The 14,717-nt window shown below is 48.3% G+C and overlaps 1 protein-coding gene across 1 annotated transcript in view; it reads right to left on the bottom strand.

The window, feature by feature from the left end:
* Window positions 1-2: 2 nt before the first annotated feature.
* LOC132932769 (uncharacterized) overlaps window positions 3-14,717 on the bottom strand; it is a 30,222-nt gene continuing 15,507 nt past the window's right edge. The window contains exons 3-5 of the mRNA XM_060999133.1: window positions 371-510; window positions 257-304; window positions 3-190 (exon numbers count right to left, since the gene is read on the bottom strand). Of these exons, the coding sequence (XP_060855116.1) occupies window positions 3-190; window positions 257-304; window positions 371-510 (376 nt within the window). The remainder of the gene's footprint in view (window positions 191-256; window positions 305-370; window positions 511-14,717) is intronic.

Raw genomic sequence — 14,717 nt, forward strand, 5'->3', positions numbered from 1 at the left:
ATTTATTTAGCACTATTAGGATTAAAAATATTACTTACGGTTGATGCCATCGGGGTTGATATTCCGATAGGTTGGGGACCGGGAGTCTGAGTGCGTGTCGACCTTGCACTCAGACTCCGCGGCGGCCTTACCCTAACGGAACTCAACCCTCCACGTTGTGTGGCTGGTGCTCTCCTAGGTGTTTGTGGGGCTATAAATATAACAAACGTTATTAATTTAATTTTAATTTTATTATGAAAATGCGATATACACTCACCGAGGCATTGCCGGACAGTGTGCCCCATTTTATTGCATCTATAACATCCTGAAACACGATGTAGGCGTTAATTAATAGTAAACTTTTAAATTTTCCTATCACCTATGTACTTACGGCGTTTGGGGGGTGCCTTTCGCGGCGGTTGATGGCGATGGCGTGCGGCGACGGCGGTCTCGGCCGGCGGTGCAGGGGCGGCGGTGCTCATGTTTAGTGTTTGCACCGCCGCATTGAAGTTGATCTTTATATAATTCATTCTAAAAAGAAAAAAGATGCAACATTTACAGTATGTCAGCGCAATATATTTGTTTTTTCTATATTGGTCTCCCCGACCTGTGCAACGTAGACACAGTATAGATATTTAACAACTTTGCCGGAAAGCGTGGACAGGTGCTTACAAAAAATCTAAGTTTAAACATTAAATATTTTAATTTTCTGACGGAAAGCATTTGTTACATTATACTGATTGATAAATACCTGCGATCTGCGGTGAACGTTTTAAAAAAAAAAATTAAATTAATAATACAAAATATACTCACGTGTTGTCCGTCGGACGGCAGTCGGATGTTTAAGAACGGTTTGTGGGACGTCGGCGCAGTTAATTGTCAACGCAGGTAACCCATGCAGGTAACAAATTGATTAATTGACATTATATCGACATTGATTGATACACACGCAAACATGATTTTCAAAAATTCCCGCCTTCGACAAAATACCGACTATTACTTATAACGACAACAATTACTTATTACTACGGCGAACGTCATTAGAAGTGACTGACCTGCTAGACACCCAAAAAAATACGGCGACTAAATGATTTGCACGGACGCCCGAAATATTTTGAATTTTTTTCATGTAAATTATTACTTAATTTTGCGTTTTCGGTGACAGTTATGAACGCTGTCCGCGATTCGACGCAGTCGGATTGCATACCTGACAACGTGACCCGGCCGTTGCACATTGTCCGCTATCCGACGAAGTCGGATTGCCTACCTGCACCACTGAGGTGACTGACCTGCTAGACACCCTAAAAAGACGGTGTCTATATGATTTGCATAAAAGCCCGAAATGTTTTACTTTTTTTTTTCACAGTAAAGAAAGCTGTCCGATATCCGACGCAGTCAGATTGCATACCTGACGACGTGACCCGGCCGTCGCATATTGTCTGCTACTCGGACCACTAAGGTGACTGACCTCCTAGACACCCTTAAAAGACGGTGGCTATATGATTTGCATAGAAGCCCGAAATGTTTTGAATTTTATTACTTAATTTTCCGTTTTCGGTGACAGTAATGAACGTTGTCCGCGATTCGACGCAGTCGGATTGGCTACCCTTATTACTACGGCGAACGTCATTCGAGGTGACTGACCTGCTAGACACCCATAAAAAGACGGCGGCTATATGATTTTCATGGACCCCCGAAATGTCTTACAATTTTTTTCACGTTTCACGTTTTGAACGTTGCATACCTGTTGCCGAGACATATAAGTCTAACGTCGAGGTAGGTGACTGACCCGCCAAACCCCAAATAAATCGAGGTGGCTATATGATTATCCGAAATATTTGAATTCTATTACTTGATTTTGCGTTTTTGAAGGCAGTAAAAAACTTACAGCTCTCCGGTTAACTAATCCACTATCCTTCTCACAAATCCACCATTCTTTTCATTAATCCAACATCCTTATCAGCAATCCAAAATCCTTATCACTTATCCACTTTTCTTATCAATATCCACCGTTCTTATCATAACACTCATAACCGACATCGGTTGACGACCAGACCACAAGACCACTACGGCATCCGACATCGACAACACTCCTCACCAACCACGGGGGGTCTGGGGGTCTCCCCCAGCGACGCTCGGAGAGCTAGTCTTATAGTATAAAACAGAAACCCGAGGGCGCGGCCTGTGGCGAATTTCCGAACCAGCGTAAGAGACTACCAATGAAAAAATTCGACGGGCGGTCTCCCGGCGGCGGCGGAGCCGTCGCCGCGTTATCACTCCTTCTTATCACTTTTCGCGATTTCTTTCGATATTTTCAAAATTTCTTCACATTTCGAGTTTTACCCCCCCTGGGGTCCCCGGGCGGCCCCGCTCGGACCTTATTCGCGTTCCCCGGTAAATTTACGTACCGCGCGCGGCCGTAATTTTTTCCCGGCGGGCCCGCCGCGTGGGCCGTTACGTGAAAACCGAGCGCCGCCGTCGCGGGCGTTTTTTGCCTTTTTTTTTCGAGAATTCGAGTTTTAGCCCTCTTCGAGGCGTCCGCCCTCCCCGTTCGCGACTCATTCGCGTTCCCCGTTACGTTTATAGGTCGCGCGCGGCCGTACTCGAATATTTTAGTGCGCCGCGGCGTAGAGAACGATAGCGGAAAGCGCGGCGTCGTCGCCGTCTTACCGATTTTTCCGACTTTTTCGACTAGAGTCGCGTCTCGCCGCTCTCTCGAAAGTCTCACCTCCCCGTCGACGCGATATTCGCGTTCCCAGCTAAATTTATAGGCCGCGCGCGGCCGTACTTCGTCCGAGACGAGTCCCGGGGCCGCGGGACGACGCCGAGAGCGGAGCGCCGATATCGCCGCCGTCGAGTAGGTATTACTATATACGGGCATAAATACGTGCGTCGGAGGGTCCGATTTTTTTTCGCGAATATCGCGTTTTCGACGTCCGGGGGTGGCGGAGCCTGTCGTCCGCCGCCCGAAGCGGTGGGATCGCCGGCTCAAAAGCCCTCCGCGGACGCCGGGACCGCGTTCGCGATTCGCCGGGACGGCGAAACCGCTTAAGAGTCATAGATTCGACACAACTTTTCAACTCGGTAGGTAGGTAGGTAGGTAAGGCGTCGGTGCGGATGACCCGGGGGTCGTGGTTTCGATGCCGGCCGCCGGGAATTTCGTGAATTTGTGGCGGCCGCGATATTTCGGAATTTTTTTTTTCGCGTTTTTTTTTTGTCATTTTCCTTTCGCCATCACTTTCGCCTTATCACTTTTGACGAATTTTCAAAATTTCTTCAAAATTCGTGTTTTAACGCCTTCGCGCACCTCGGACTGCCCCGTTCGGACCTTATTCGCGTTCCCCGTTAAATTGTGAGGCCGCGCGCGGCCGTACTTTGTTCCGTCCCGTCCCGCCGAGGCCGAGACGACGTGCGATAGGAGTGCCGCCGTCGCCCACGTTTTTCGATAATTTTTTCGAATAGTCGAGTTTTAACCGTTTTGGAAACGTCTCACCTCCCGTTCGCGACTTATTCGCGTTCCCCGTTACATTTATAGGCCGCGCGCGGCCGTACTTGAATATTTTAGAGCGCCGCGGCGTCTTACCGATTTTTCCGACTTTTTCGACTAAAGTCGCGTCTCGCCGCTCTCTCAAAAGTCTCACCTTCCCGTCGACGCGATATTCGCGTTCCCAGCTAAATTTATAGGCCGCCTGCGGCCGTACTTCCTCCGGGACGGGTCCCGAGGCCGCGGGATGACGCCGAGAGCCGAGTGCGGAGAGCGGCGCCGTCGAGTGGGTATTACTATATACAGGCATAAATACGTGCGTCGGAAGGTTTGATTTTTTTCGCGAATATCGCGTTTTTTACGTCCGGGGGTAGCAAAGCCGGTCGTCCGCTGCCCGAAGCCGTGGGATCGCTGGCTCAAAAGCCCTCTGCGGACGCCGGGAAAGCGTTCGCGATTCGCCGGGACGGCGAAACGGCTTAAGAGGCATAGATTCGACACCAGTTTTCAACTCGGTAGGTAGGTAGGTAGGTTTAGGCGTATGTGCGGATGATCCGGGGGTCGTGGTTTCGATGCCGGCCGCCGGGATTGGAGATAATTTGCGGCGGCCGTGTTAATCCGGAATTTTTTTTTCACGTTTTTTTTTTTTCGTTATTTTCCTTTCGCTATCACTTCCGCCTTATCACTTTTGATGAATTTTTTCAAAATTTCTTCAAAATTAGTGTTTTAACGCCTTCGCGCACCTCGGACGGCCCCGTTCGGACTTTATTCGCGTTCCCCGTTAAATTGTGAGGCCGCGCGCGGCCATACTTTGTCTCGGCCCGTCCCGCCGCGGCCGAGACGACGTGCGATAGGAGTGCCGCCGTCGCCCACGTTTTTCGATAATTTTTTCGAATAGTCGAGTTTTAACCGTTTTGGAAACGTCTCACCTCCCGTTCGCGACTTATTCGCGTTCCCCGTTACATTAATAGGCCGCGCGCGGCCGTACTTGAATATTTTAGAGCGCCGCGGCGTCTTACCGATTTTTCCGACTTTTTCGACTAAAGTCGCGTCTCGCCGCTCTCTCAAAAGTCTCACCTTCCCGTCGACGCGATATTCGCGTTCCCAGCTAAATTTATAGGCCGCCCGCGGCCGTACTTCCTCCGGGACGGGTCCCGAGGCCGCGGGATGACGCCGAGAGCCGAGTGCGGAGAGCGGCGCCGTCGAGTGGGTATTACTATATACAGGCATAAATACGTGCGTCGGAAGGTTTGATTTTTTTCGCGAATATCGCGTTTTTTACGTCCGGGGGTAGCAAAGCCGGTCGTCCGCTGCCCGAAGCCGTGGGATCGCTGGCTCAAAAGCCCTCTGCGGACGCCGGGAAAGCGTTCGCGATTCGCCGGGACGGCGAAACGGCTTAAGAGGCATAGATTCGACACCAGTTTTCAACTCGGTAGGTAGGTAGGTAGGTTTAGGCGTATGTGCGGATGATCCGGGGGTCGTGGTTTCGATGCCGGCCGCCGGGATTGGAGATAATTTGCGGCGGCCGTGTTAATCCGGAATTTTTTTTTCACGTTTTTTTTTTTCGTTATTTTCCTTTCGCTATCACTTCCGCCTTATCACTTTTGATGAATTTTTTCAAAATTTCTTCAAAATTAGTGTTTTAACGCCTTCGCGCACCTCGGACGGCCCCGTTCGGACTTTATTCGCGTTCCCCGTTAAATTGTGAGGCCGCGCGCGGCCATACTTTGTCTCGGCCCGTCCCGCCGCGGCCGAGACGACGTGCGATAGGAGTGCCGCCGTCGCCTGCGTTTTTCGATAATTTTTTCGAAAAGTCGAGTTTTAACTGTTTTGGAAACGTCTCACCTCCCGTTCGCGACTTATTCGCGTTCCCCGTTACATTTATAGGCCGCGCGCGGCCGTACTTGAATATCTTAGAGCGCCGCGGCGTAGAGAACGATAGCGAAAAGCGCGGCGTCGTCGCCGTCTTACCGAGTTTTCCGAGTTTTTCGACTAAAGTCGCATCTCACCGCTCTCTCGAAAGTCTCACCTCCCCGCCGACGTGATATTCGCGTTCCCCGCTGAATTTCTAGGCCGCGGGCGGCCGGACTTCGTCCGGGACGAGTCCCGGGGCCGCGGGACGACGCCGAGAGTGGAGTGCTGATATCGCCGCCGTCGAGTAGGTATTACTATATACAGGCATGAATACGTGCGTCGGAGGGTCCGATTTTTTCGCGTTTTCGACGTCCGAGGGTGGCGGAGCCGGTCGTCCGCTGCCCGATGCGGTGGGATCGCCGGCTCAAAAGCCCTCCACGGACGCCGGGACCGCGTTCGCGATTCGCCGGGACGGCGAAACGGCTTAAGAGTCATAGATTCGACGCCAGTTTCCAACTCTGTAGGTAGGTAGGTAGGTAAGGCGTCGGTGCGGATGACCCGGGGAGTTATGAACAGTTATGAACGTTGTCAGCGATTCGACGCAGTCGGATTGCCTACTCGGACCACCGAGGTGACTGACCTGCTAGACACCCTTAAAAGACGATTGCTATATGATTTGCATAGAAGCCCGAAATGTTTTGAATTTTGCATAATTTTTTTTCACGTAATTTATTACTTAATTTTGCATTTTTGGCGACAGTTATGAACGCTGTCCGCTATTCGACGCAGTCGGATTGCATACCTGATGACGTGACCCGGCCGACGCATATTGTCTGCTATCTGACGAAGTCGGATTGCCTACCCACACCACTGAGGTGACTGACCTGCTAGACACCCTTAAAAGACGATTGCTATATGATTTGCATAGAAGCCCGAAATGTTTTGAATTTTTTTCACGAAACTTATTACCTAATTTCGCGTTTTCGGCGACAGTAATGGACGCTGTCCGCGATTCGACGCAGTCGGATTGCATACCTGACGACGTGACCCGGCCGTCGCATATTGTCTGCTATCCGTCGAATTCGGATTGCCTACTCGGACCCCTGAGGTGACTGACCTGCTAGACACCCTACCCTTATTATTACGGTGAACGTCATTTGAGGTGACTGACCACCTAGACACTCAAAGATATACGACGGCTATATGACTTGCATGGACGCCCGAAATGTTTTACAATTTTTTTCACGAAACTTATTACCTAATTTCGCGTTTTCGGCGACAGTAATGAACGCTGTCCGCGATTCGACGCAGTCGGATTGCATACCTGACGACCAGCCGACGCATATCGTCTGCTATCCGACGAAGTCGGATTGCCTACTCGGACCACTGAGGTGACTGACCTGCTAGACACCCTTAAAAGACGATTGCTATATGATTTGCATAGAAGCCCGAAATGTTTTGAATTTTTTTTCAAGTAATTAATTTTTCCGTTCTCGGTGACAGTAATGAACGCTGTCCGCGATTCGACGCAGTCGGATTGCATACCTGACGAAGTTACCCAGCCGTCGCACATTGTCCTTTATCCGACGAAGTCGGATTGCCTACTCGGACCACTGAGGTGACTGACCTGCTAGACACCCATAAAAGACGATTGCTATATGATTTGCATAGAAGCCCGAAATGTTTTGAATTTTTTTTCACGTAATTAATTTTTCCGTTTTCGGTAACAGTAATGAACGTTGTCCGCGATTTGACGCAGTCGGATTGCATACCTGACAAAGTTACCCAGCCGTCGCACATTGTCCGCTATCTGACGAAGTCGGATTGCCTACTCGGACCTCTAAGGTGACTGATCTGCTAGACACCCTTAAAAGACGATTGCTATATGATTTGCATAGAAGCCCGAAATGTTTTGAATTTTTTTTCACGTAATTAATTTTTCCGTTTTCGGTGACAGTAATGAACGTTGTCCGCGATTCGACGCAGTCCGATTGCATACCTGACGAAGTTACTCAGCCGTCGTACATTGTCCGCTATCCGACGAAGTCGGATTGCCTACTCGGACCACCGAGGTGACTGACCTGCTAGACACCCTAAAAAGACAGTTACTATATGATTTGCATAGAAGGCCCGAAATGTTTTGAATTTTGCATAATTTTTTTTCACGTAATTTATTACTTAATTTTGCATTTTTGGCGACAGTTATGAACGCTGTCCGCTATTCGACGCAGTCGGATTGCATACCTGATGACGTGACCCGGCTGACGCATATTGTCTGCTATCTGACGAAGTCGGATTGCCTACCCACACCACTGAGGTGACTGACCTGCTAGACACCCTTAAAAGACGATTGCTATATGATTTGCATAGGAGCCCGAAATGTTTTGAATTTTTTTCACGAAACTTATTACCTAATTTCACGTTTTCGGCGACAGTAATGAACGCTGTCCGCAATTGGACGCAGTCGGATTGCATACCTGACGACGTGACCCGGCCGTCGCATATTGTCTGCTTTCCGACGAATTCGGATTGCCTACTCGGACCCCTGAGGTGACTGACCTGTTAGACACCCTACCCTTATTATTACGGTGAACGTCATTTGAGGTGACTGACCACCTAGACCCTCAAAGATATACGACGGCTATATGACTTGCATGGACGCCCGAAATGTTTTACAATTTTTTTCACGAAACTTATTACCTAATTTCGCGTTTTCGGCGACAGTAATGAACGCTGTCCGCGATTCGACGCAGTCGGATTGCATACCTGACGACCGGCCGACGCATATTGTCTGCTATCCGACGAAGTCGGATTGCCTACTCGGACCACTGAGGTGACTGACCTGCTAGACACCCTTAAAAGACGATTGCTATATGATTTGCATAGAAGCCCGAAATGTTTTGAATTTTTTTTCAAGTAATTAATTTTTCCGTTCTCGGTGACAGTAATGAACGCTGTCCGCGATTCGACGCAGTCGGATTGCATACCTGACGAAGTTACCCGGCCGACGCATATTGTCTGCTATCTGACGAAGTCGGATTGCCTACCCACACCACTGAGGTGACTGACCTGCTAGACACCCTTAAAAGACGATTGCTATATGATTTGCATAGGAGCCCGAAATGTTTTGAATTTTTTTCACGAAACTTATTACCTAATTTCACGTTTTCGGCGACAGTAATGAACGCTGTCCGCGATTCGACGCAGTCGCATTGCATACCTGACGACCAGCCGCCGCATATCGTCTGCTATCCGACGAAGTCGGATTGCCTACTCGGACCACTGAGGTGACTGACCTGCTAGACACCCTTAAAAGACGATTGCTATATGATTTGCATAGAAGCCCGAAATGTTTTGAATTTTTTTTCACGTAATTAATTTTTCCGTTTTCGGTGACAGTAATGAACGTTGTCCGCGATTTGACGCAGTCGGATTGCATACCTGACAAAGTTACCCAGCCGTCGCACATTGTCCGCTATCCGACGAAGTCGGATTGCCTACTCGGACCTCTGAGGTGACTGATCTGCTAGACACCCTTAAAAGACGATTGCTATATGATTTGCATAGAAGCCCGAAATGTTTTGAATTTTTTTTCACGTAATTAATTTTTCCGTTTTCGGTGACAGTAATGAACGTTGTCCGCGATTCGACGCAGTCGGATTGCATACCTGACGAAGTTACTCAGCCGTCGTACATTGTCCGCTATCCGACGAAGTCGGATTGCCTACTCGGACCACCGAGGTGACTGACCTGCTAGACACCCTAAAAAGACAGTTACTATATGATTTGCATAGAAGCCCGAAATGTTTTGAATTTTGCATAATTTTTTTTCACGTAATTTATTACTTAATTTTGCATTTTTGGCGACAGTTATGAACGCTGTCCGCTATTCGACGCAGTCGGATTGCATACCTGATGACGTGACCCGGCCGACGCATATTGTCTGCTATCTGACGAAGTCGGATTGCCTACCCACACCACTGAGGTGACTGACCTGCTAGACACCCTTAAAAGACGATTGCTATATGATTTCCATAGGAGCCCGAAATGTTTTGAATTTTTTTCACGAAACTTATTACCTAATTTCGCGTTTTCGGCGACAGTAATGGACGCTGTCCGCGATTCGACGCAGTCGGATTGCATACCTGACGACGTGACCCGGCCGTCGCATATTGTCTGCTATCCGTCGAATTCGGATTGCCTACTCGGACCCCTGAGGTGACTGACCTGCTAGACACCCTACCCTTATTATTACGGTGAACGTCATTTGAGGTGACTGACCACCTAGACACTCAAAGATATACGACGGCTATATGACTTGCATGGACGCCCGAAATGTTTTACAATTTTTTTCACGAAACTTATTACCTAATTTCGCGTTTTCGGCGACAGTAATGAACGCTGTCCGCGATTCGACGCAGTCGGATTGCATACCTGACGACCGGCCGACGCATATCGTCTGCTATCCGACGAAGTCGGATTGCCTACTCGGACCACTGAGGTGACTGACCTGCTAGACACCCTTAAAAGACGATTGCTATATGATTTGCATAGAAGCCCGAAATGTTTTGAATTTTTTTTCAAGTAATTAATTTTTCCGTTCTCGGTGACAGTAATGAACGCTGTCCGCGATTCGACGCAGTCGGATTGCATACCTGACGAAGTTACCCGGCCGACGCATATTGTCTGCTATCTGATGAAGTCGGATTGCCTACCCACACCACTGAGGTGACTGACCTGCTAGACACCCTTAAAAGACGATTGCTATATGATTTGCATAGGAGCCCGAAATGTTTTGAATTTTTTTCACGAAACTTATTACCTAATTTCACGTTTTCGGCGACAGTAATGAACGCTGTCCGCAATTGGACGCAGTCGGATTGCATACCTGACGACGTGACCCGGCCGTCGCATATTGTCTGCTTTCCGACGAATTCGGATTGCCTACTCGGACCCCTGAGGTGACTGACCTGTTAGACACCCTACCCTTATTATTACGGTGAACGTCATTTGAGGTGACTGACCACCTAGACACTCAAAGATATACGACGGCTATATGACTTGCATGGACGCCCGAAATGTTTTACAATTTTTTTCACGAAACTTATTACCTAATTTCGCGTTTTCGGCGACAGTAATGAACGCTGTCCGCGATTCGACGCAGTCGGATTGCATACCTGACGACCGGCCGACGCATATCGTCTGCTATCCGACGAAGTCGGATTGCCTACTCGGACCACTGAGGTGACTGACCTGCTAGACACCCTTAAAAGACGATTGCTATATGATTTGCATAGAAGCCCGAAATGTTTTGAATTTTTTTTCAAGTAATTAATTTTTCCGTTCTCGGTGACAGTAATGAACGCTGTCCGCGATTCGACGCAGTCGGATTGCATACCTGACGAAGTTACCCAGCCGTCGCACATTGTCCGCTATCCGACGAAGTCGGATTGCCTACTCGGACCACTGAGGTGACTGACCTGCTAGACACCCTTAAAAGACGATTGCTATATGATTTGCATAGAAGCCCGAAATGTTTTGAATTTTTTTTCACGTAATTAATTTTTCCGTTCTCGGTGACAGTAATGAACGCTGTCCGCGATTCGACGCAGTCGGATTGCATACCTGACGAAGTTACTCAGCCGTCGTACATTGTCCGCTATCCGACGAAGTCGGATTGCCTACTCGGACCACCGAGGTGACTGACCTGCTAGACACCCTAAAAAGACAGTTACTATATGATTTGCATAGAAGCCCGAAATGTTTTGAATTTTGCATAATTTTTTTTCACGTAATTTATTACTTAATTTTGCATTTTTGGCGACAGTTATGAACGCTGTCCGCTATTCGACGCAGTCGGATTGCATACCTGACGACCGGCCGACGCAGATTGTCTGCTATCCGACGAAGTCGGATTGCCTACTCGGACCACTGAGGTGACTGACCTGCTAGACACCCTTAAAAGACGATTGCTATATGATTTGCATAGAAGCCCGAAATGTTTTGAATTTTTTTTCAAGTAATTAATTTTTCCGTTCTCGGTGACAGTAATGAACGCTGTCCGCGATTCGACGCAGTCGGATTGCATACCTGACGACGTGACCCGGCCGTCGCATATTGTCTGCTATCCGTCGAATTCGGATTGCCTACTCGGACCCCTGAGGTGACTGACCTGCTAGACACCCTACCCTTATTATTACGGTGAACGTCATTTGAGGTGACTGACCACCTAGACACTCAAAGATATACGACGGCTATATGACTTGCATGGACGCCCGAAATGTTTTACAATTTTTTTCACGAAACTTATTACCTAATTTCGCGTTTTCGGCGACAGTAATGAACGCTGTCCGCGATTCGACGCAGTCGGATTGCATACCTGACGACCGGCCGACGCATATCGTCTGCTATCCGACGAAGTCGGATTGCCTACTCGGACCACTGAGGTGACTGACCTGCTAGACACCCTTAAAAGACGATTGCTATATGATTTGCATAGAAGCCCGAAATGTTTTGAATTTTTTTTCAAGTAATTAATTTTTCCGTTCTCGGTGACAGTAATGAACGCTGTCCGCGATTCGACGCAGTCGGATTGCATACCTGACGAAGTTACCCGGCCGACGCATATTGTCTGATATCTGATGAAGTCGGATTGCCTACCCACACCACTGAGGTGACTGACCTGCTAGACACCCTTAAAAGACGATTGCTATATGATTTGCATAGGAGCCCGAAATGTTTTGAATTTTTTTCACGAAACTTATTACCTAATTTCACGTTTTCGGCGACAGTAATGAACGCCGTCCGCAATTGGACGCAGTCGGATTGCATACCTGACGACGTGACCCGGCCGTCGCATATTGTCTGCTTTCCGACGAATTCGGATTGCCTACTCGGACCCCTGAGGTGACTGACCTGTTAGACACCCTACCCTTATTATTACGGTGAACGTCATTTGAGGTGACTGACCACCTAGACACTCAAAGATATACGACGGCTATATGACTTGCATGGACGCCCGAAATGTTTTACAATTTTTTTCACGAAACTTATTACCTAATTTCGCGTTTTCGGCGACAGTAATGAACGCTGTCCGCGATTCGACGCAGTCGGATTGCATACCTGACGACCGGCCGACGCATATCGTCTGCTATCCGACGAAGTCGGATTGCCTACTCGGACCACTGAGGTGACTGACCTGCTAGACACCCTTAAAAGACGATTGCTATATGATTTGCATAGAAGCCCGAAATGTTTTGAATTTTTTTTCAAGTAATTAATTTTTCCGTTCTCGGTGACAGTAATGAACGCTGTCCGCGATTCGACGCAGTCGGATTGCATACCTGACGAAGTTACCCAGCCGTCGCACATTGTCCGCTATCCGACGAAGTCGGATTGCCTACTCGGACCACTGAGGTGACTGACCTGCTAGACACCCTTAAAAGACGATTGCTATATGATTTGCATAGAAGCCCGAAATGTTTTGAATTTTTTTTCACGTAATTAATTTTTCCGTTCTCGGTGACAGTAATGAACGCTGTCCGCGATTCGACGCAGTCGGATTGCATACCTGACGAAGTTACTCAGCCGTCGTACATTGTCCGCTATCCGACGAAGTCGGATTGCCTACTCGGACCACCGAGTTGACTGACCTGCTAGACACCCTAAAAAGACAGTTACTATATGATTTGCATAGAAGCCCGAAATGTTTTGAATTTTGCATAATTTTTTTTCACGTAATTTATTACTTAATTTTGCATTTTTGGCGACAGTTATGAACGCTGTCCGCTATTCGACGCAGTCGGATTGCATACCTGACGACCGGCCGACGCAGATTGTCTGCTATCCGACGAAGTCGGATTGCCTACTCGGACCACTGAGGTGACTGACCTGCTAGACACCCTTAAAAGACGATTGCTATATGATTTGCATAGAAGCCCGAAATGTTTTGAATTTTTTTTCAAGTAATTAATTTTTCCGTTCTCGGTGACAGTAATGAACGCTGTCCGCGATTCGACGCAGTCGGATTGCATACCTGACGAAGTTACCCGGCCGACGCATATTGTCTGCTATCTGACGAAGTCGGATTGCCTACCCACACCACTGAGGTGACTGACCTGCTAGACACCCTTAAAAGACGATTGCTATATGATTTGCATAGGAGCCCGAAATGTTTTGAATTTTTTTCACGAAACTTATTACCTAATTTCACGTTTTCGGCGACAGTAATGAACGCTGTCCGCAATTGGACGCAGTTGGATTGCATACCTGACGACGTGACCCGGCCGTCGCATATTGTCTGCTTTCCGACGAATTCGGATTGCCTACTCGGACCCCTGAGGTGACTGACCTGTTAGACACCCTACCCTTATTATTACGGTGAACGTCATTTGAGGTGACTGACCACCTAGACACTCAAAGATATACGACGGCTATATGACTTGCATGGACGCCCGAAATGTTTTACAATTTTTTTCACGAAACTTATTACCTAATTTCGCGTTTTCGGCGACAGTAATGAACGCTGTCCGCGATTCGACGCAGTCGGATTGCATACCTGACGACCGGCCGACGCATATTGTCTGCTATCCGACGAAGTCGGATTGCCTACTCGGACCACTGAGGTGACTGACCTGCTAGACACCCTTAAAAGACGATTGCTATATGATTTGCATAGAAGCCCGAAATGTTTTGAATTTTTTTTCAAGTAATTAATTTTTCCGTTCTCGGTGACAGTAATGAACGCTGTCCGCGATTCGACGCAGTCGGATTGCATACCTGACGAAGTTACCCAGTTGTCGCACATTGTCCACCATTCACAATCCACTATTCTTATCATTAACCCAGAATCCTTATCAGAAATCCAAAATCCTTATCACTAATCCACCATCCTTATCATAAATCCACTTTTCTTATCAAAATCTAAAATCCTTATCACTTAATTTTTTCACAGATCCCTATCACTAGACCTCTGTATCACCCATACACCGCGTCGGCTTCGGTTGACGACCAGACCACAAGACCACTGCGGCATCCGACATCGACAACACTCCTCACCAACCACGGGGGGTCTAGAGAGCTAGTCTTATAGTATAAAACGAAGACCCGTGTGGCGCCTCCTATGTCGATTTTCCGTACCAGCGTAAGAGACTACCAATGAAAAAATTCGACGGGCGGTCTCCCGGCGGCGGCGGAGCCGTCGCCGCGTTATCACTCCTTCTTATCACTTTTCGCGATTTCTTTCGATATTTTCAAAATTTCTTCACATTTCGAGTTTTACCCCCCCCCTGGGGTCCCCGGGCGGCCCCGCTCGGACCTTATTCGCGTTCCCCGGTAAATTCACGTACCGCGCGCGGCCGTAATTTTTTCCCGGCGGGCCCGCCGCGTGGGCCGTTACGTGAAA

The sequence above is a fragment of the Metopolophium dirhodum genome, chromosome 1 (assembly GCF_019925205.1).
Source record: "Metopolophium dirhodum isolate CAU chromosome 1, ASM1992520v1, whole genome shotgun sequence".
NCBI lineage: Eukaryota > Metazoa > Arthropoda > Insecta > Hemiptera > Aphididae > Metopolophium > Metopolophium dirhodum.